Consider the following 22,796-nt stretch of genomic DNA (forward strand, 5'->3'; position numbering starts at 1 on the left):
AAAGAAAAATTAAAAAAAGAGAGAAAATCGTCTCTATTTCTTTTCCTCTTCCCTTCCTTCTACGTTTGTAACAACGCTTTTATAGAGTATGGTGATGTATATTGCAGCACTGACATTTATTAGCAGCAGGTTTCGAGTACGAGTTGCCTTCGGGACAAAAAATAATAAATTTGAATGACTGCCTTTAAAACCCTTTTGAAGATGAAAGGTGGGGGAGACGGTTGTTATAAAAAGCCGACATTAGCAGCGCTTCTTTAAAAGGCTATAAATAACACTAAAGCCCGAGAGGGGCCACGGCAGACCCCAGCACTTGTTGAAAACCCTCTCTGCTACCTCGCTGCCGGCACCGCTGCCTCGCACGCTGCCCCTGCCTGCAGACACACAACACACACACAACACACACACACACACACAGCCCTGCCGGCACCGGCCGGCACGCCCGCAGCCACCGGCACCGCTCCCCGAGGCACTGGGCCGGCACCCCGACGCCGAAGACACCCGGACCGCTGACCGGGACCGGAGCCGCGTTCCCCTGCGCCGTGCACGCCGCGGCGGGGCACGGCAGGGCAGGGCAGAGCCGGCGCGCCGCGGGGAGGAGCCCTCCGCGCTCCCCGTAGGCAGGACAGCCCGCAGGGCCGGCCCCCTTCTCCGTGCTGGGTGGGGTATAGGGGGGGTCGGGGGTGGAGTAGGGTGAAATAGGGGCGGGTGTGTGTCACCGGGTAGATACCCGTGGCCAGGTACAGGCGGAGGCATTGACGACACGGGAGTGGGTGCGCTCTCGGGCTGGGGCTCCTGGGGAGTGAGCACACGCGTAGCCGCCGCCCGCACGCCCGCCCGGAGCCGCCCGCGGGACAGTTACCCTGGGTCGGGGCGGGCAGCCCCTCCGCGCCGCACCCGCCGCCAGCCAGCCAGCTTGCCTCATGGCCACCCGGGTGCTGACCATGAGCGCCCGCCTGGGTCCAGTGCAGCAGCCCGAGGAGCCGGTGTTCGCGCAGCTCAAGCCCGTGCTGGGGGCCAGGGAGGCAGCGATCTTCCCCGGGGAGGATCTGAAGCAGCAGCCGCCGCCGCCTCAGCAGCAGCAGCAGCAGCACCCGGGGGGCGGCGGCGGTGGCGGCGGCGCGACTCTGCCGGCGGAGGAGATGGTGCAGGTAGGCAGCGGCCACCCCTCTCACACCCCTCGGGCCATCGCCCTTCTCCCGCGGCGGGGCCGCCCGGGGGTTAGCGGCAACATGAGGAGCGGGCGGGCGGGACTGGGTGGGGCCGAGCCGCGGGCGAGGGCAGCGGACCCCGAGGTTCGGGGCTGAGGTTGGCAGCGGTCTGAGGGGGAGCGGCCCCCGCCCCACCCCGCCGCCCGGCCCGCCTGTGCCGAGGGGACGCGGAGTCGCGGGGGGGGCCGCAGGCGCTCCCGCCTTCGCGCCGGCTGAGCGCGATGTGGCGGCCCGGGGCGCGGCTGAGGCGGCCGGGGCTGAGGCAGGGCGCGGGCTCCGGCGGCGGCTGACGGGCCCGTCCCGGGCTGAAGGGGGGGAACAGAGCTGCCCTGGCGGGTGTGTTGAAAGCTACAGCTGCTGCCTTTGCACTTGCCCGGTGGCAGAATTAGAGCGGCCGCCTGTCCTCCTCGCCCACGCAGGGAGTCATGTTCGGGGTGGAGGGGGGGAGGGAGGAAGGCGGAGTGGGGGGCACACGACACACCGTGCAAAGGGGAACGGGGGACTTCCCGGACTTTCTGCCGGTTTCAGGGAGGCTGTTTGGGAGCGGATCCACTCACAAACAGCTGGAGGAGCTAAAAGCGGGAAGCGCCGACCGCAGCCGGGCTACAGCCCGCCGAGGGTGCTGGGCGGAGAGGCGGCTGCCGGCGCCCCTGTGAGGCAGCGGCCTCCCCTGCCCCGGGGCGCCCGCGGTTCCGACCCCCGGGATCGGTGGTGTGACGGGGGGTCCCGGGGAGTCGGCGGTAGCGGGCAGCGGTGTGCCGGGCTCTGCGTTTCGATGGTGTCTTCCCCAAGGAATAAATAACTCCCGTCTTCAAAGCGAGCTGCCCTCGTCTCGTAAACAAGAGCTGGAAAAAGTAGCCTGGCATGTCAGGGCAGATCCAGATCAAAGGGACGGGAAGGCGGCTCTGTTTGTTTGTGGTGTTTACCGGGGGTCTTTGAAGAAAGGTCCTAAAAAAATCCAGTTTTCGGGCAGAGTTGCTGTCTGTCAGCTGCTTTCTCTTGCGGGGCGCTAAACGGGTCTGGTATGAGGGCAGTCTTGACAGGGCAGGGGGGAATGTAGCATTTGCCCATTGGAGAGTGCGTGATAAATGTTTTGCCGATGACTGTACCAGTCATGTATCGGGCTCCAGCCGCCCACGGATTCCCTCGCACCACTACGCTGGGAGAATTATTTCCCAGTAATTAAAGAGCTCTCCTAGGACCTAGGCATGGATAGGGATATGTTTATCGCGCTAGTAGCCAATTATACACTGCATAGGATTTTTTTAAAAATATATATATTTTTTTTTAAAGTGTGGTCCCAGAGACACTTTACACTAAAGAGCACCTTGATGCAGTCCACTCATCTTCTTTTAATTCAGCATTATTTACAATTTATACTTTTTTTTTAATTATGAAAAATCCTAGAAGTACAGAAAACGTGTATATGTATAGATATATAAACATTATTTGGAATATTAGCATTCAAATAGCCAGCTGAGGATGTGGCTTTTAAATTTAGCATTTCAAAGAGAAGCGGCTGAAACAGATAGGCAGTCACCCTTGATAGAGCAGTGAATTCCAGAGCAGGAGATCTTCAGATTAGGTACAACGCCTGTCACTCCTGCGCCTCTCACTGCTTTTGTGGGGCATAAAAGATGAAAAGTTTGTCATCTGCTCTAACATCAGGGCGAGCTGAATGTTTGCTCTGTGTGAACGGCTTGTGCCACGACTTTATCTTCTTGTCCTTGATCGTGTTGATTAGCGCACCGATTATAAAATGCAGGTTTTCATTAGTGTGGATGTTTATAACTTCCTCCATAGGTAGTTTGCGGTTGGCTGAACAGTGTTCCCTTTTATTTTGCAAAGCCTCATACGACTTGCATGCCATCACCCTTCTTAGTTGGTAACAAATCATGTGTATTATGGTGTGTTTTGTTTTTGTAGACAAGATGTGAAATGGAGAAATACCTGACACCTCAGCTCCCGCCCGTTCCCGTCATCTCCGAACATAAGAAATACAGGCGAGACAGTGCCTCGGTTGTAGACCAGTTTTTCACTGACAGCGAAGGGTTGCCTTACAGCATCAACATGAACGTCTTCCTCCCCGACATCAGCCACCTGAGAACTGGCCTGTACAAATCTCAGCGACCCTGTGTAACCCACATCAAGACAGAGCCGGTCACCATCTTCAGTCACCAGAGCGAAACTACTGCCCCTGCCCCAGCCCCTGCCCCAACTCAGGCCCTCCCCGAGTTCACCAGCATCTTCAGCTCCCACCAGACTCCTGATGTGAACAACATTTTCATCAAGCAGGAGCTTCCTACTCCAGATGTCCATCTTTCTGTCACACCCCAGCAAGGCCAGTTATATCAGCTCTTGAGCTCACCGGATTTAGATATGCCCAACACTACTACTCAGGCAGCCGTGATGGACTCCCTTAACAATGTCTCCTCCATGCCCTCAGTCATGGCAGGCCTTAACACACTGTCCTCGGCCGTTCCACAGACTGCGATGAAACAGTTCCAGGGCATCCCCCCATGCACCTACACCATGCCAAACCAGTTTCTGCAGCAGCAGCAGGCCACTTACTTCCCTCCTTCGCCCCCAAGCTCAGAGCCTGGAAGTCCAGACAGACAAGCAGAGATGCTACAGAATTTAACCCCTCCTCCATCATACGCCGCAACTATAGCTTCCAAGCTAGCGATTCACAATCCGAATCTACCAGCAACTCTGCCCATAACCCCCCAGAACATCCAACCAGTCAGATACAACAGGAGAAGTAACCCAGATTTGGAGAAAAGACGTATCCACTACTGTGACTATCCCGGTAAGCTATCCATGCCAGAAAATCCCAGCTCTTATAATAAAAAAAGCGTGAACAATTGTAGATGTGGTATAAATGGTTTTATTTAGCTGTAGTCTGCACCTAGGGAGAACCAAATAATTTCTTCTTAAAGGAGAATTTCTCTTCTTACTGTCTCATTTTGTGTGGCGCACTTACACGTTCTTTAAATAACTTACACCCTTTTATCCACGTTGCCCTAAAAATGCCTGAGATCATTTTACCATGCTACAAAATTTGTACCCCATAGGAAAAAGAATTAAAAATTATTGCTTTCTCTAACGTAAGTCATTGCAGCCCCTGCTCCACTTTTCCAGTACTCATGATGGAGCAGAGGCTTACTTTGTCCAAGGCAGTGCAGCTCAATTTGAATGTGCTGGTGCTGAAAGAATCATTCCAGCTTCTGGTAGCAAAGGCCACGGCCATATCTTCCCTGTTACGAACTGGGAATTCAGCTGCTTGCATAAATCCATTAAAGCTACCTCTAAAAACTGCACAGATGCATTCCCTTTCAGCCTCTTCTACACTGAAGGGGAAGAGAAGCAGGACTATCAACCCTGCTTCCATGATACAAGACACTCATACCCACCTGAGCACAGGGAGAAGCTGCTGCTTGTGGTCGATCTCCCTCTTTAACAACATAACTCAGCAGTGTATCACTCTTAGGGTGTGCATTGTGATAAATGCTCAATGGAAAAGTGATGTTAAGCAAATTCTCTAGGAATTTTTAAAAAGCCAAGTCCCCCTCTGAGTTGCCAATTTATGGAGAAGGTGTTACCAGACGTAGATTGTGCCAGCTGTTGTTGGTCTGTACTGCATTACAGGGTAGTATGTCTACCAGAAACACACACACATCTTTTCTCTTTTCTATGGAAAGCACCATATCCCTAGAAGCTTTCTGAATCAAATGATTGTGTCAGAAGGCAGTAAATGTAAATGTTCCCAGGTAGGACCGTAGCACTGAGCGAGGAAGTTTAAATGTGACACGGAGCATTCCTGTTCATCCACCTGAAATGCCTCTCTGCCATTCTGTTTTGTTTTAGGCTGCACAAAAGTTTATACAAAGTCTTCTCACTTAAAAGCGCACCTGAGAACTCACACGGGTATGTACTCACTGGCTCTTGTTCATTCATGGCTTACACGTTTTCTCAGAAAGCAGGCGTGCTTGATCTGCCATCTTGTCCCTCTTTTTCTGGACCGTGGTGTGGGTTCAGGTGGGAAGATCAGCTAAGAAAAATTGAAGGTTTGATAAGAAAAATTGCTTTTATTCTTAATCTGGTTGTGTTAAAGCTCTTATAATACAGAACTCAAAATAGTTCAGAATAAAACAAACAGAAATTTTCCTTTTCAATGTAGAATTCTATAAAGTGTTAAAAAAAAAAAGGACTTTTTTTCCATTGAATTTCGCATAGTGAATGTGTTACAGTTTTCAAAAATTATTTAAATAAATCAAACTTACTGATTTGGGCTTTCTCTTTGACCTGTTAAAATTATTCAATGTTAAAATTTTTTCAGAAACGCCACGAAAGCTCCCCAGCTACTTGCATTTGCTTCATCCATGGCATTAAGCGTGCATTTTAAATTTTTCTTTTTTTAAGGCATGCAGCTCTATGCATTTTTTAATGTTTATTTTTTTAAAAGAAAAGACACAATTCCCATCTTTTCACGTGTGGAAGACATTAAAATGGAGGAAATTAAAAGTGTTAGCGTGTTGCATCAGTTCCTTGTGCCTCGAATCCCATTCTGCCTGCAGCTGCAGAGGCAGCCCCTGCGCCGGGGCCTGCGTGGAGCGGGAGCCGTGGGTGCAAAGGACAGGAGTTGGGAGGTGGAACTGCTCTGGGTGCTCTTCCGAAGCATTCACCTGCTGAGGCAGGGGGAAAGCAGGGAGAGGGAGATGGGGAGAAAAGCCCAGCACACCAGCAGCACGCCTGAAACTATTTACGGCAGCTGGGATCTTGGTACGGAGCTGCTCGTGCTAAATCGGTGAAAAGCACATGACTGATTTTGTAAAGAAATCAAATGAGAGGGTTGTGACTCCTGTTCTTAAAACCGAGTGTGAATCCCAGCTCTTTCATGCATGGACCTCAATTCAGAGCAAAACATGAGTCAGAGTTCAAGCAACTCGCTCAGTGAAGCAGGCTGCCAGCGCTGCGGCTGTGCCACTCAAGTAATGGGTTTTCACCTAAGTTTAAAACAAAAGCCAAAACAAAACTTAGCATGAGCTATGATATAACAAACCGTTTCACTGTCTCTATGGAAACAGGGCTGTCTATTCAGCAGCTATTTTGAATGGATCGTTGCATTATTGTGAAGAAATTGAGTATCTCCAGGCTAAATGTTACTATGGAAATTTTGTTTTGATAAATGAGTTATCTGTGTTGCAGTCGCAGTGAAAAATTTAAAGCCACTGTACCAAGGTTATTGCTTTACATTAGTAATAGAATAAACAAGAACACTGCTAAAAGTGTTTTTAAATGTAATCACTCATTACCAGTAAGCTTAGTAAAAAAGAAATATTTTCATGAGACTATAAACAAAAATAATGTTAGAGAGTATAATCCTGTTGCTCTTTTAATAAATAATCTGTAAGTTTAAGAGTGTGCAGTTTCCACTTAGCGCACTTTAGCCAGCAAGTAAATACCAGTTTTAAATATGTCACTGGCTATTATACAATAACTAGGAAGAGAGAGAAAAGCAAAGCTTAATTTAAAAATGAACATTACATAGTCATAATTTCAAACTTACAGTTTTCATTTTTTTAATTAATCTATATTTTTTCTGTACCTTGAGAAGTAGTGACTTCAGTGTTTATAAAGTTAGTGTTTGTGCACACTGAAACAGGTACCACATCACCAATATATATTCCTTAGGGTCACTGATGTTTATTGTTGCCTTCACTTTTTTTACTTAATAGATATTTGACCTTAGACATGTGGATAAATGTGCAAAGGTCAGGGGAGCTGATGTATTCATGGAAACAGGAATGTTGTTTTAGATAAAAATCTAGTGAACTTAAGCAGGTCTGTAATACAAAGGGTCTTCTGGGGAGGTGAATGAAGGGATAAACCGTCTAAAGCGTGCATTACATGCAAGAATGTGAGTCCCTATCCTGTTACCTGCATTATTTCAGAATTTGGATTAGTTTAACTCCCTTGAATATTCACTTGAAGATTTCCAGCACCGATTCTGGTCTCTGCTTTAACATACAGTTGAAACGTCTATTACTCAGTATCAGTACATCCATTTACTAAATGTTAAAGTAAATGGATGCAAACTCAGGGAAACCTGTGAAGTTGCACAACTCCTCCAGGAGTGCAGGGGAATCTTGCTATTGTTCTCCAAAGAGAAGAGCTCAAGGCTGAGAGCTAGATTGGGGTGTGTGCACCCCATCCCCCAGAACTATGAATTAATACAGCACTATTGAGCTTTGATTTTTTTTTTTAATTTTTTTTATTTATAAAAAAGTACTCTTGTAAAGCTTTTACCTTCAAAGTCAAAGCAAGTGTCACGTAATCCATTTTAATAAAGTGTGTGATATTCTTTCAAATCGCTTCAGGGATAGCAAACCTGTTTATCTGGCTAAACCCGTTCTTTAGTAATCATGGACCACTGAAGTTGTTTTCTCCTTATTCTTAGTTTCTTAACAATACCTTTTAAAATTGGCTGCAGTCTCTCTCTCATCCCAAACAGTCCCCGCCCTTCTCAGCAATCTGTCATCTTAAAATAAAAGAGCCTGCAGCAAAGTTTGTCTGCCATTAAAAGTCAAGGCAGACCTTATGGTTTTCCTTTTGTATTGGAAAATCTCAGCCCTTTCACAGTATTTATTTAGCAGCCTTTCTCTTCTGAAGAGCTTTTACTGGGTTTAATAGGCTTTTTTTGAGAAAAAAAAACCCAGGTGAAATGTTGGTTTTTGATAAATGGAATGTAGGCTGTTGGGTTTTTTTCAGTTCAGATATGAGCACAGTGTCAGGCTTCACAAATTACTTTTCAATAAAACTATAGGAAATGGGCAAGAGGGAAATCTCTTACATTTTTCTTTGGTGTTCCCAAAGTGTTTACTTTACACCAAGTCAGTTGGGATACGCTGGTATAATTATTCTGATTTAATGTAGTTACACTGGGCTTTTGCTGTTGATTAGGAATCCAGTATTCACATGGAGAGATAAAGCAAGGTTGGTGCATTCGTGGCAGTCGCTGAAGCAAGCGCCCATTTTTCTTTCTCTAGGTAACGCTTCAGCATTTATAAATTACAAATTAAATTTTATTTTTTTGTAAACTGATAGCTCAAAACTTGAACACGAACAAAGATTAGAATGCTGCAAAGATACAGGATGATTACTATTTGTCTCCATGCAGTTCTGGAGCGGATGTCTGGTACCTCTTAGTGCCTTAAAGCACATCAGTATCATACCAGTACATGGTATCTTAACTTGATACTCATTATTCCTGAAACGGGTAACATGGTATTCAGTATGCTAAAATATCTGTTGGAACGTTTCTCAAAGCAGATTGGATTTTTTGACTTTTTGAGGCAGGGATTGATTGACTTTTAAAATAATTTTACCTGTTAGTCATGGAACAAGTTTCGTTTCATAGCTGGCATTGTGCAACTACAGTATATAATGGGGGAGAGGGTTACGCTTTATTGTGGGCTGTCCAGCAGTAAAACCACTGTACTGGTCTGGCATAACAGCTGTGTGTCCAACTTGAAAAACATGCCAGATGGCAGTGAAAAGCAGTTACTTTTGTGTTACAGATACACTTCTTTTGGTTCCTTTTCTGGAATCCAAGTGTATACAAGTATCTCAAGTGACCCTGTAGAAACAGCGGCCCTATAACTTACCCCGTTAATTTCTTTTTATGTTAAAAATTTGCACTGTAGAAGTTGAGCCTTTGATATGTGGGCACCCGGAATGCCCTACTTGTACCCAACACTGCAGAAGAATAGCTGCTGGCTCCATGGTGGGTTTTTGGTTTTAATTACTTACGTGAACAGCTGCACGCTTCAGAATTGCGTATGGTTTTAAGAGGAAAATCTGTCATTGTTTGGAACACATCAAGGCTTGTGCATTGAGGACATTTTCCAGCTGCATGTTGGTTTTCTGTGTACAGAGTCTTTGTACAGGCATGTTCTCTGGTCACATGGTGGGCTTGCCATTAATAGTTTCTAGCATTAACTGCAGAACTATTTCATCTCTATCTATAGATCAAGTTTGTGTTTGGTGATGGGAAGTGGAAGCTGAGATAACTCAAGAGAGATGGCGTTTCTCAAAATACTTCTGTCCCTAGCTATTTCAAATGTTTATATAGGCATGGGACAGCTGCTGACTTGTGTGGTTCCTCAAGGTGTTAAACGTTTTATTTTATTTTAGATCTCTGCCTCAATAGATCCAGAATTAGGCTTTGATGGTGCATCAGTTAGAACTAGTAGCATGTGGTAGGCTACAGCCGTCCATAAGGATTTGCTTTCCGAGTTAACCATAGCTGAATTGCTTGAGGATTTAGGATACTCATGGTTTGGAAGGACAGATGAGCGGTAGTTGGACTCCTGCTGGAAAAAAAAACACCTTGTGAAAGCGTATTAATTCACCCCGAGACTCTAGGTGAGGGATTTCACAAGTGGGGAGCGAAGGCCCCAAAAGACTCCGCCTTGCTTATGGTTGCAGTGTTCTGTGTATGTAGCAAAACTCATCCTGGAAAAATCTTTGCATCATGAAAATAGCTATGAAGTAGTATTTCTGTGCAAATTCTGCTTATTTAATATGCTAGATGAGTCAGTTGCACAGATTATACTGTTAGGAGGTGTCAGTAAATGCCATGATTGAAGGAAAAATGGAGGCGAGTAAAAACTGTTGACAAAGTGCATTAAAAGTGCAGTGTTGCTAGACACTGCCAGAGAATATGTTTGTATCTTTTATTTATGAATTCTGCAAAATCCATTAGTTGCTTGTGTGAGAAATGGAAGTACATTTTCCTGTGCAAACCACAGTTTAAGAGAAAATAATGTTTTCTTTTTTTTTTTCCTTTTTTTTTTTTTTTTTTCCAAACACTTTGTGAATGATCACAAACCTTGGGATTAATTGATCCAGTCTTTTATTTGTAGTCATAGCCTAACTGAAATATGTTTGAATGTGCCTCAAAAGAGGGTGAAATCTTTGCAACACAAATCAAAATTTTAATTAAATATTACTGGTCATTCACATCAGAGTCCTGCACGCAATTTTTACGAAGCAGGAATGAAATTCCAAGGTGTCAGGTGAGGGGTACTCTTGTTAGATTTTAGATACCGAAAAGAAAAGCCTAATATTTTCTTTTTGATTAAAAGCCTAGAAAGTCCCTCTAAGCATGAAAGCTTAAAAAAAATGTTGTTTCTGTCAATTGCTCCCTGAGAGGATTAAACTTCAGTTCCAGGATATTTGATTCCTGATAAGGAAACTGTTGACCTAAGAGACTGGCTTTAAATATAGTTCATTTTGAGACCGCCCTACATAGGCTAATATAGTCCCAAGATTCACAGCAATTTCTGGTGATTAAAACTTTCCATTATTTGATTAGACATTCTGTATTGTAATTAATTTCTGAGCTTGACTGGGACGATTGACTCCTAGTTCCAGGGTAGTGTGTTGTTTGTTGTTTGTTAGATGACCTGCACCTCCCATTGGTGAAAGATTAGAAACATTTAAGTAATGTCCTAGTTTAGTCTGAGTATCTTGGTAGCAGCATTCCTGTCCCGTCAAGCTGCATTATTTATATTCAGTGATCTCTAACAACTCTGATTAAGGACATATTAAAACCTTTGATTTTGGCAAGTGTACAGTGGTTCGCTTTGAGTTAAAAGAGCTTTAATGTATTGCTTTCGATTTTTAATTTTTTTTTTTAATGTGTGTGTGCATACAGTAGATGGAAATCTGGAAGTCTACAGTACATGTTTAATAAATTCCATTTTAAGAGCACCTCTTATCTGACTGTACAAGAGCCAATGTTATTGGTGTGAGAGCTAAAGAGCTGTTCTTGCACCACAGGCATAGATGAGGAAATGTGTTCTTCAGAACAGGGCTTGTAGGTACAGCCATGCACCCCAGATGGCATGGATTTCTTATAAACCTACTTAAAAAAAAGAAAATTCCATTCCTCTTTGTTTGCATATCTCCTTCAAGAGAGACCACCTCTGTTAAGACAGAATGTTATGCTAGAAAGAAAATAAACCACTGCACAGGCCAGTCAAGATTCCCCAGTAATCCTTGAACTGCGTAAGACAACACTTAGCAAAACAAGAGTGCTTGAAGCACTGGTGGGAGCTCTGAGAAGATAATGCCTTCTGCGCCTCTGTACTCAGAAAGTGAGTGGTGCACAACTCTCTTGACCGTCTGCTTTGCTTACCAGTCAGTTATTTTCTTTTTCCTGTTTGTGCTTTTGTTAGACAGAGATAAAATACTGCATGACTTACCAGAGATTGGACTTAGAAAGCGCAACAGCTCTGTTATTGGAGTCCTTAAAATGCTGTTTTGTAGTGAAGTAGTGCTTAATGGTCAACCTCTAGCCATTACTGTATTATGCAGAGGCTTTATCACATTTAAAACTGCAGCATATGTTATGCATTCATATCACTGATGGGCTGTATACCTCAAGCACTAAATTTATTTTGTCACTCACAAAACAACTTAAGTGTACCTTCCGTGCCATTAGTCTTCTGATCCATCCCCATCTTGGACAGTCAAGACTTTCAGTGCAATAAAGTGGTTTAAAACACCCAATATTTTTTTTTTTTTTAATTTTTATTTCAGCTTTCTCCTCTTTTTCTAAAACAAAACCTGTGTTTAAAAAAGGGCAAACCCCAACCAACAAGCTGCCTTTAACAAGGACTAAAACACTTAGTGGCAGAATGTAGGTCTAATTTTATGAAAATGTTGGGGTTTAAAAACTGTCCTTTGAATGAGTGCAGACGTACACCCAATACTTTCAGTTCCAGTCAACCTGGAAGAGACCAGAGTTTAAAACCATGATGCTATGAACTAGAGGAAAGCTATTTAAGGTAAAAAAATTTCAAAGGTAAAAAAATCTAATTTGTTCTCATTTTTTTCTAAAATTTGAGACTATAGCATGTCATAGAATTAGCCGGGTTGGAAGGGACCTCAGAGATCATCAAGTCCAACCCTTAAAATTAAACTGGCCATGTCATGGAACTAAGACAACTGATGTTAAGTTGTAAAAAATATGAAAACAAATGCACCAGGAAACTTGTATACCCTTATAAGCTGTAACTAGGTGCTGTCTTTCTGGAGTCTTTGAAAATCATGCTGCTTTTTTGTCCTCAAGGATACTGCAAGCTCCCCACTCTGACAGAAGTTTGTGATAGTAAATAAGAGAAGTTGCAGGTGTTGGCTGGTTTAATACCTGCATTTGGATTTCTGCATACCAATAGAGTTACCTAACTTCAGGTTTGAAGATCTGGCCCTTGCTGTTTGTATATTTAAAGAAATCTGTCCTAGCAGTGAATTGCAGAAATAGTCACATAGCTCTTTGGTGAAGCTAAGTAATCTTGTTTTCTTATTAATGGGGAAATTCATCACTAATGGAGGTTTTCAGTGACTTTTTTTTTCCAAACAGAATTTTAAACAGAAACATTTTCTTGAATAGAGGCTACGTGTTGAAGACAGATGGTGTCTGAAAGCTGATCGTCACCCCGGCACAGGTGGCACTTACCTGAATGAGCATGGCCCTGACAGTCAATGCCAGTGGCTAGAATTCATGTTAGGAAAGCAGGCAGTGTATTTTGAAACTACTAAATGCCAATAAGATAAATTCAAGGGAAAAGAGCCAATGTGGTGTGCCTGATTGGCCCAGACTGTTCTCTTATGATATCGGCAAGGATCCCAAATCTTGGGATCTGCCATGGAGTAGTTTATCTGTTGAAGTGGCAGGTTAGGCTAGCATGTTGTGTGTGGATATCCAGGCATGGATTTGATGCCCTTGCAACCTCACGGCATTGTAAATATTTTTTTTTAAACAGTCAGACAGGTTGCAAGCAAAATAGTCTCCTTTCAGGTTGAAGTCCCTTATCGCTTGCTAGGTGCTTTCTCTGAAAGAGCTTCCAAACTAAACATCAGAGCTTAAAATTTCTGTGCTGAAGCACAAGTCTGTTTCTCATGCTCCGCAAATGTATTTTTTTTAAAACTGCAGGATGGATGCATGCTAGCAGCTGAAGAACTTAAAAATATATTTTGTGATGTATCAGCCTAGCAAAATATTTTAAATCAGTGATACTGGAAGGAGGTTGTGCAGAAATCCAATTAAACTTATGAAATCCCTATCCTGTTGAAGTATAATTTAAAGGAAAGCAGTTCTGTTTCCCAGAAGTGCTGTGTATAATATTTCTGGCTTGGGAAGAAAGGGTTGGAGTGTGCTATTTGGCTGGAAATCGGTACCAGCTTCCTCCATGGTGTTTTAGTTGAACAGTGTTGACATTCTAACAAATCCCGTGGAAGCTGCCCTGAAGTGGAGGAGTTAGCTGTTTTCTTGCTTTTACAGTGAAATATCTGTTTGATACCGTGATCGTGTTCCAGTAACCGAGCCGTACTGCCTTCGTATTTGATGACCAGTGGCATTCTTGGTTTAACACCCTATAGAAACCCTAAATTGCTGGAGGAAAACCAAATATTTCTGAAACTTTACAGCTACTGTATTTCGCACAATCATTAAAGTAAACAAATATTGCATTACTGTGTGGCCAATGAAAACAGTGGATAAAGGGTTCAGTGTCCCTTGTTGTGTATACCTGCTTTTTAAAAAATAAATCTTCAACCCTGGGTTTCTCAGTGCTTTATAAAGTCAGCATAGCAAAGAAGTAGGATCAATTCAGAAAATATGTAATGTGAGGCTCTTTTTCCTTGCTGCAGAAGCTTGAATGTGTGCTAAATGACAAAAAGCATGTGTATATGTTGAGAAAATACTACCAGCTAGTTGTTCAGCTTTTTTTAAAGGAGTGAAAGTAATCTCCACCTTCTTTTTCTTGCCCCCCCTTCCTCCGTGCCCAAAAGGAAAACATTTGAAATTGATTCAGTTCTTAAATAGAACTTTCCAACGGAAACTAACATTACAAGCATAGATATTCAGTGTTTTACCCCTAGGATTTATTCAGAATACATTGGCACTAAAAATACATTTTCCAGTTCTCACCATTGGCCAAAGCAGGGGTTAAAAGCAGCATTCTGGCTTTAATTCCCAATACATAGAAGCAACTGTTAAAACAATCTGTGTAAGGTGCCAGCTCGTTCCCCTCAGCGCATCCCCTGCACGCTGCTCGGTTTAGCTCAGGTCTCCAGAAGTTGGGCCAGCAAGGAGGAGTGGTGCTGGTCCTCATGGCACTGCCTAGTTTTTCCCCTGAGCAATGGAGGATTTGTGGCTGTAGCAGGTGATAAAGTGAGCGTGACAGTGTGGGATAAGTTTCTGGATAGTGTCTCTGGGAAGCTGGAGTTTGATGGGGGTCTGGCAATTGGATTGATTGATGCATAAACTTGGAAGCTGTGGTGTCCAGCAAGGTACGGGGCTGACTGCTGCCCTGGCTGCTGGTTGGATCGCATGCCAGGAGCCTTTGTGTCACCTGTTGATGCTGCTCACAGGTTAGAAAAAGTTTTAATGAGGGGCAATAGTTTTGTTTGGACTCAAAGAGGGTCAGGTACCACCTACGCAAGACAACTTTGAGACTGTTTTTCCGGTACTGTGTTGTGTGACACACAGGTTTCACATAATGCCAAGTTTGGAAATTGAGATTTTAATCTCCTGGTCCCCATTCCAGTCTGGTTTGGTCTGGGTACTCCTAGGCTTTTGTTCAACAAGTGCTGTTTCCCTGACCTCTTCACCATTTCCTCAATTTCATGCATAATTCTGCAAAATTAATAAGCAAGTGTTTGGAGTATACAGAGGCCTGACCATACATCTCTGGGCAGAGGATCACAAGACTGTGATCTTAGCACCAAGTATAGTCTGACCATTTTAAGTAAAGATTTTTAAAGATGAGGTTGAAGGTAACTTGGACGAAGAGGCGAAAGAGAGGAGCAAAAGAAAGAAATACACAGCCTTTACGTTAAAGGTGCTTCAAATGCAGGAGTAATGTTTTTGTGCAGTCTCTGTGTGTGCACATGTTTTTTAACAAAAAGTGTTCACAGAAGATCTCGCTGGTGCTATGCCTATGGATGAACAGTGTAGTCTTTTACTGACTGCATTAATAACCCAGTTTAAATACATAAATTGAATGTTGTCTATATATTGCAAAAGATTGCTTGCTGAAGAGGGACCTTTCCTGTCATTCTGCTGTGAAGACCAGGCATTGGTCTTCAGCCTTAGCTGGCCCCTCAGGTGTTAGAAAAGCTTTATGCACTGGGTTTGGATGTCAAGTCTGCATGTTAACCTGAATTCTATGTTGCATGATCCTATACAGTAAATTGTTACAGTCTTCAATCAGCATCAGACTGAGTAAATTCAACTGTGATAAAAATTCGTAATAATTTGTTTTCTGATTTTCCATGGACTAAATAATTTTGACTCTGTCAGACATGATGCCAGGCTCAAAGTTTGTTTTTCGTAAGGGATGGTATGTTTCCACTGTGATTTCAATGAATTCCAGTCACAGTTTATGCAAAAAGGTGGTTGTTTGGCTGGGTTGTTAGTTTTCCTTGTAGAGGTCTCTTCCTAGTAGACGGAAAGTTACTAGTTTGTTGATTAGAAGAAGCAGTAGGAACTCCCAGACAAAACCAGTTTCACCATTTCATCTGAATGATAAATGAGCGTCTCTGAAGTAATGTTTGTGAGCTTCTCATGGTGTCTTCTGCATAACTGGTGCAGAACAGTCTGATTTCAGGATACTGTCTTCTGTCCCTCTTCTATGTGCTCATGTGCTGGTAAAACAGGGAAGAGCAAGTGTCACTCCACAGTGCTGTAGTACTGAGTGTGTGAAGGTAGACTCCTGAAACCACTGGAGGGGGAGAAGGTCTGTAAGATGTATTGGAAAGGACTGAGTGGAAACCTCAGCCTTGGTCTGTTCCTGCTCCAGATGAAGCTACTGCTGAGCGCTTTGATAAACTCAAGTTTTCTTTCTCTTTTTGCCAAATAAGTCAAGTTAAAGTAAAGGATATAGATAACAATCAACTCTCCCATCTGAAAGGTGTTTTTGTCAACCAGCGTCAACCAGTAGGCTATAAATAAATACATTTGAAGCTTACTTGTGTGCTGACATTATGTCTGTACTAGCTCCTGAGCAGGTGTATGTACATGCTTAAAGTTCTGGTTTCACACTGAAACCATCTTGGCTTTGTGGCTTCATGTTTCTCCTTCTTCTTTCAGCAAAGAAATCTATAAATTATAGGCATGCTTAAAATACCCCATTCACAGTTCTAAAATGGATGAATGCCAATGGGTGCTTGGGCCAGTGTGTCCAAGTCTAGTTGGATAATTTTAAATTGTATTCAGAGCTGCTGTAACACAGCAAGTTTTCAGAGACTATGTGCTCCCTCTTTGTCAGCATAGAATGATGGAGACAGCAAGCACATGCACCTCTAAAATACAGCTATTAAAACACCTCATTGCAGACATTCAGTTCTGAAAATGGGTGCTTTGATCTTTTATGTGCTTTTTTCTATATATAGCCAGTCCAAACCAGGATACCACAAGTTTTTATTGCCCCTGACATTTTAGAAAATACTATCCCTCTTGTGTTTGTAACACGCTGTGCCCCTTTCTTCACTCATCAGAAGCTCTTGAACAGATCTGCACGCTAACAAAGAATCTTTATAGAAATCTTCCTTCCCATTTCTGCCCTCTTAAAAAAAGCTCCGTGTAACTTCATTTACACATTTTTAAAAGGTGCAAGCATAAGGTATATATATACGTTATAAAGGAGGCTGGACTGTCACGTGAAAGTCTTTTTTTTTTCCTACTCCCTCTCATACTGAGATGAGTGTAAGGGAGTGTGTTTCAGCCTCCTGCAGTTTTCCCGCCTCTGCACATTTCTGTACCGTAGCTCTCTCAAATTTGTGCGTTTGAAAGTTCCTTATGTTTTACCAAGGTATTAAATCACAGATCCAACAGCAAAAATCTCTGAAAAAAAAAAAAAAAAAAAGAGAGAGAGGTTTTGTTGGGCCAGGGCCTGTTGAATAGAGCTGTGTATAATGAGGAAACATCAGCTCCTGTTTTTGTTGTTTAGTCCTTCCTTGAATCGAACAGCAGCGCCATTCAGTGCGGTACCGGGTCGGTTTTCTCCCGCGGAGTGACAGCTGACACCCTGGGTTTTCCTCTGCTCTGTTTCAGGTGAGAAGCCATACAAGTGCACGTGGGAAGGCTGTGACTGGAGGTTCGCCCGCTCGGATGAGTTAACTCGCCACTACAGGAAGCACACGGGGGCAAAGCCCTTCCAGTGCGCTGTCTGCAACCGCAGCTTCTCCCGCTCCGACCACCTGGCTCTCCACATGAAGAGGCACCAGAACTAAGAGCTGGACTTGGCTTTGAGGCTGTTCCCTATCTATGCAATTTCCTATTGACTCTCGACGTGTAACTAAAATGAGTTTAATTTTTTTGGAGGATGGGTTATCCGTTTAAAAGAGGTCTCAAAAAGAAACTGGAAATGTATATTTTGTATATTTATGCGGAAAAAAGGGAAGACACTGTATCACGATACCAGAGTGTTCGGTTATTTGTTTGCTCTCATGATGTATATGGCTTTAGTCAGCAGGTTTCATCTCTTTACAAGTATTATGTCAGGTTGCAGCTTTATACATTATTTTTTTCCTCTTGCCATGTTTTGACCAAAGCACTGTCATTATTGTGACAATGTTTAGTAAACAAGTTAATGAGGGGCTGCAGATGAATGAACACAGTGGAAAAGCCATTAATTGTAATCTGTCAGGTTTTTACTGGACATATTTAGTTCTTGTGGGTGGGGTTTTTTTAATGCTAAGTCATTCTGTGGAGATAAGAGTACGTTTAAAAATTCATTAACAGCCATAGAACAAAACATTTTGTTCTGTATGTTGCATGTTTGCTCTGACAAAGATTTTGTAAATATGCAAATCAGCTTTTTAGGTTTAATACAAAAAAAATTTCTAAGAATCATCTGAAAAAAAGCAGTTTTTTTACATTTAATAACACGGCACATTTACAAAAAAGTTATTGAAATACCTCTCAAAAGAGTACCAACTTAGCTTTGTTTTTCTTAAGAGAAATGAGCTAAGCATTCAGATGTTTTGTACCTGTTAACTCAAATGGCGTGCACTGAATATTCAAAGCAGGATTTTGTTTTCAAATTGCTTAAAAGGGCAAAACAAGTAGAATGAACTGTAAAGTCAATGTTGGAAGCTTAAATAACGGGGATAGTTGCAGTGAACACAGAATGTTAAACCTCTTACTATAAGCTAAACTTAGTATCACTTTAAAAAGAAGGATTTAGGATGCAATTTTCATATACAGACATGTTAAGCTGGTTCAGTACCAGTATGATCTAGTTTTATGTGGATATTGCATGTAATTTACTAGAAGGTAAAGGATACAGTAATTTTGTTTAAAATTACAGTGCAGTTTAGTTAATCCACTGTTCACATTGACACAGGCAGAGGAAAATTTACTGCTGACAAAAGTAGCTGAAACTCCACTGAAGTGATGCCCTTTTATGCTAACAGTGACTTTGATCCACCAAATTCAGCCTTGAAATAGTAGATGAAGGGCCAAAGATGAGGTTAGACCGTGTAGGATTTGGCCAGACAACTGGAGAAAACCAAACAAACCAAGTAACTGTCTGGACTTCACAAGCCGTAATGTTAAGCTCTCAACCAAAGGCTAGAGTAGACAATCAAAATACCAAAAAAGGGTCTTGCAGGAAAACCTAGCTTTGTTAAAACTGTTGTTTGTCTTTATTTATTTGTGGTATATGATAGACTCTTTTTTTTTTTTTTTTTTTTTTTAAAGACAATTTTACATATACTTGATAAATTATAGTTTTGTTTGGTTTAGTTAGAAGTGTCGCTCTTAATGTAAATAGTTGACAAACGATGTAAATAATTTTGTAAGGCTTCAAATGTTTATACGTGGAAACACATGCATAAATTGGTTGCTGTTTTGCTTCTTTTGCCTCCTCCCTACCTTATTTTTGTATTGTGGTATTTCCTATGCAAATGATGGAGCAAACAGCTGTATAGTTGTAGAATGTTTTGAGAGAGAATGAAATGGTTTATATATAAAGACTTTTTTTTTTTTTTTTGCAAAATAAAACAAAGTGCCTAATGTGTGTGTCTGTGTGTGTGTCTGTGTGTGTGTGCTCTCTGTAGCTCTTACAATGACAGTTCTGTGGTTTTGCATTGTAGGCTGGAAATCAACAATATAAAACTAAGAATGTCTGTTCTTCATAGCAGGGGTTGTCTCTTTAGAAAGTACCTGGCTCTTCTGCATCCTGCCCTGATGAAAATAATAACTGTGAAGGGATAAGTACTTGGTGATTTTCTGACATCAGGACTTTAAAGGGAGTGTACAGTAGCTTGAAAATGCTTGCAGAAGTCCTTCCACAGTAGCATGATTGTAAATAAAAGTTTCCCATTGGGTGCATAGGAGTATACGGATTCTCTCCAACTTTAAAAATGTGTAAAACCTGTTCACACTTACCTGCAGTGCTGCCCACAAGAACTTTCTCCCCCCAAAGTTCCTGTGATGCTCTAAAGAGGTCTCATAGCAGCACTATGCAGTGACCCCCCAAGCAATGTGTCTTTTTTCCCTTGGAAAATGGAATCATGGTCCAACTGAAAAGCTCAAGTTGATGTGTACTTTCAGGTATGGGTTACATCTGTCTTCTCATCCAGTCCTCTTTAGTGGAAAGAAAATGGGCACATTGAGCTTTTCCAAATAAATAGATCTTAAAACCAATTAAAAATTCAGTTAAAACTTAATTTACTACTGCAGATTGTAATCATTCAATTAGAACAACTGTCTTCTAAAGCCTTTCTAAAATTTCTATATTCTTTCCTTACAGCCTAACTTTGATTTTTCTTTAATTGATTTTTCTCTCTTAAATCAGCTGCCACTCCCACACGTCAGCTAATCCCTCCTTTTAAAAATTACCTAGGATAGCATTAGCAACCTCAATGAAGACCTGGTTAATAACCAAGAAACTCTCCCTGTGTCTCACCTGACTCTGCACAACTCCAAGCATAAGAGCAATGTTTTGGAGAGTGTGGAGAGAGAGGTCCCAGAAGCGTTGCTGTGTCATTGCCCTGTTTTCATCCAGCCATATGAAAAACACAAGTTCCTTTGGAGCATTTTTGCTCTGAAAGGAAGCTGGCAATGAGTTGGGCAATGGTTGATGTGCTGTCACAGCAGAGGAGAGCTACCAGAGCTTATTTTGCTGAGCACAGGGTGAGGTGAGTAACAGCAGTAGCGTGGGGTGTTCAGAGCTGCAAGGCTCCTGTTTTGCACAGCTCCTGTGATTCACGGCTGATTTGGGGTCTGACCTGTGGTGAGCTTGGCAGCTCTTTCCGGTCTTTCATAGTGAACCTGAGTAGTGATCCTGAGCTTTGCTTCAAGTCCACAGATGAAGGCTGTGCTAGCTTCTACATTTCCCATGCCTTTTCACAACAAAAGCCTGCTGATTGCTTGGTTTCAGTCTCCCAACATTGCCTCATACTTGTTTTAGATGTTTCCATTGCTCAGCTACCTGGTTGCATAAACCAGTGTAATGGCTTTGTATTAATCCTGAATGAAAGGCCATAATTAGGTCCATCTACTTCAGCATCACTTAAGCTAATAGAAACCAAGACAGGCACAGCAGACTTGTGCACCAGAATACATTGCAAACCCAAAGGCAGAGGAATGTTCTTCACTGTCATCCACACAGATGGTGTAAATGGAGTAGACAACAGCACAGCTGGTCTCAAGACCTGTAAGAAAAAGTAGCCCCTGCTTACTTTGTTTAAAGCTCTGGGCACAGAGTCCCCCGAGGTACTGAGGCCACTCTCAAATTCAGCTCTCCAATTATCCTTCAGCACTTGAATTATCATTCCACATGAAGAGGGAAATTCCAGTTGGCCAACTGGCTTTTCTGGTGGCCACATGAATACCAAGTCTTCCTCTCCACCAAATACCAATTCTTCCTCTGGTTTTCAGTGTGAATTTAGGGCTTGATCTTCCTCAGAAGTGCCTCTATGCCCACACGGGAACCTTGTGGCCTTCATTACATGGGATCCTCACACAGATCCTTGTTTTAATCTGGTTGGTACGGTGCCACAAGGCTCTGCCATGCTCTTCAACCACAATAGTGGTGTTGCTGTTGACCTTTATGAAAGAGAGTCCAGCTCAACAACTGACTATTATCCAAAAGAATGCAGTGAGTTACTCATGTGCTGAATAATGCATCCTGTCACTTGGACTGCAGTAGGACGGAGGGAATTTATTGGCCAAAGGTAGCAGAAGCAGCCTGATGGGTACGTTTTTAATAAGGAGACTCACATACTTTGCTTGTGTTTATTTATCCCTCTTTTCCTCCACCACTAACCATTAGGTTGTTTTTGTCATCTGCTGTGTTTCTAGCACCCCCACCAATGCTGTGTGTTTGGCATTTGGGATCTGAGCTGACACAAGCCACTGGAGAACCCTGTGGCAGACCAGACAGAGTCCAGCCTACCTATGGTGAACAAAGGCCTGTCTGCTCCAAACCAAGGGTGCTGTGGTTCCTCAGATGGCTTTGATGTTGTTATTGTGCTTTTTAAAAATAGTTGCTGTTTATATATAAATATGCATGCAAATATACATCGGCGCGCGTGTGTGCGCGTGTTCATTTGTGTATTCAGCCCAGCTCTGAATCCTGGCAAATAGTTGTTTCTAATAATGTGTCATGGCAGTCAGCTCCACAGGTTAGCTGAGGGCTGGATGTGGGGGGGGGAGAAAACGGGCACTCCTTCATTTTCATGCCAGATTTCTGAATTACTGGGGGAATTTAAAGGTCTGCTTTCCCTGCTATATTTATGGGCTTGAGGGAGAAAGGCAAAAGTAAGTTTCCGTTTTCAAGAATATTTCTTGAAGTCTTCTGAATCTGAAAGAGAGGTGTGGGGGCAGTGAAAGGTGGTTATATTGCAGAAACAAAGCAAAATCACATTGGAAAATACAGTAACTCTTCAGCTAGACAAGCTAAAATGTGGGTTATTTCTGCAGGAGAACCTGTGCAGGTGACATCCTGGAATGAGGTCTCAGATGTAGCTTTACTTCCTCCTCCCTTAGCTCTGCTTTTCCTTCTCAGACTCTGCCCAGCCTCATTTCTACTGCCCATTGGTGTTAGGCTTGATTTCTATTCCCAGTGCTCTCACAGCTCCATTCCCCTTTGTGGCTCCTTCCCACCCCACTACCAGCTCCAGTGCCTGGGCTCAGGCCAGCGCCACTCCAGCCTCTGCTTCTGCTCTGCTGTGGAGCTGCTCCCCATGTCTCACCTAGCTCAAGTTTTAATTCCTGGCATCAAGAACAGAAGTGCTGCTTGTTTACTTTCTGCCAGTCTCCCTGTGTTGTACTGTATAACCAGGGCAAACTTCCTTTTTCTTTTTTTTTTTTTTTTTTTTAAACTTTATCTTCACTGCTTGTGTCAATACATATAGGCTGTGCTATTACTACCTGCACAATGACTTTTGCACCCGGTGTGATCTTTCCTCTGCACAGGAAACTGATTAGAGCCTTCTCTCCTTCCCATGGGACCAAGCAAAGGCATGTGATGCCGAGGGGGATTCTCATAGTCCTGAGGCAGCAAC

General features: G+C 43.0%; 1 protein-coding gene across 2 annotated transcripts; it reads left to right on the forward strand.

Moving 5' to 3' along the window:
• The first annotated feature begins 703 nt into the window (after positions 1-703).
• KLF5 (KLF transcription factor 5) lies at positions 704-19,299 on the forward strand. 2 transcript variants are annotated; one of them, XM_071740740.1, is made up of 4 exons: positions 704-1,148; positions 3,135-4,017; positions 5,076-5,135; positions 17,335-19,299. In XM_071740740.1, exons 1-4 carry the CDS (start codon positions 921-923, stop codon positions 17,511-17,513), a joined length of 1,350 nt encoding a protein of 449 aa, XP_071596841.1. In that variant the 5' UTR covers positions 704-920; the 3' UTR covers positions 17,514-19,299. The 2 variants fall into 2 exon arrangements, with proteins under 2 accessions (XP_071596841.1, XP_071596852.1); XM_071740751.1 differs by lacking the exon at positions 704-1,148 and adding an exon at positions 1,401-1,544.
• The last annotated feature ends 3,497 nt before the right edge of the window (positions 19,300-22,796 follow it).

The sequence above is a fragment of the Heliangelus exortis genome, chromosome 1 (genome assembly GCF_036169615.1).
Source record: "Heliangelus exortis chromosome 1, bHelExo1.hap1, whole genome shotgun sequence".
Lineage (NCBI taxonomy): Eukaryota > Metazoa > Chordata > Aves > Apodiformes > Trochilidae > Heliangelus > Heliangelus exortis.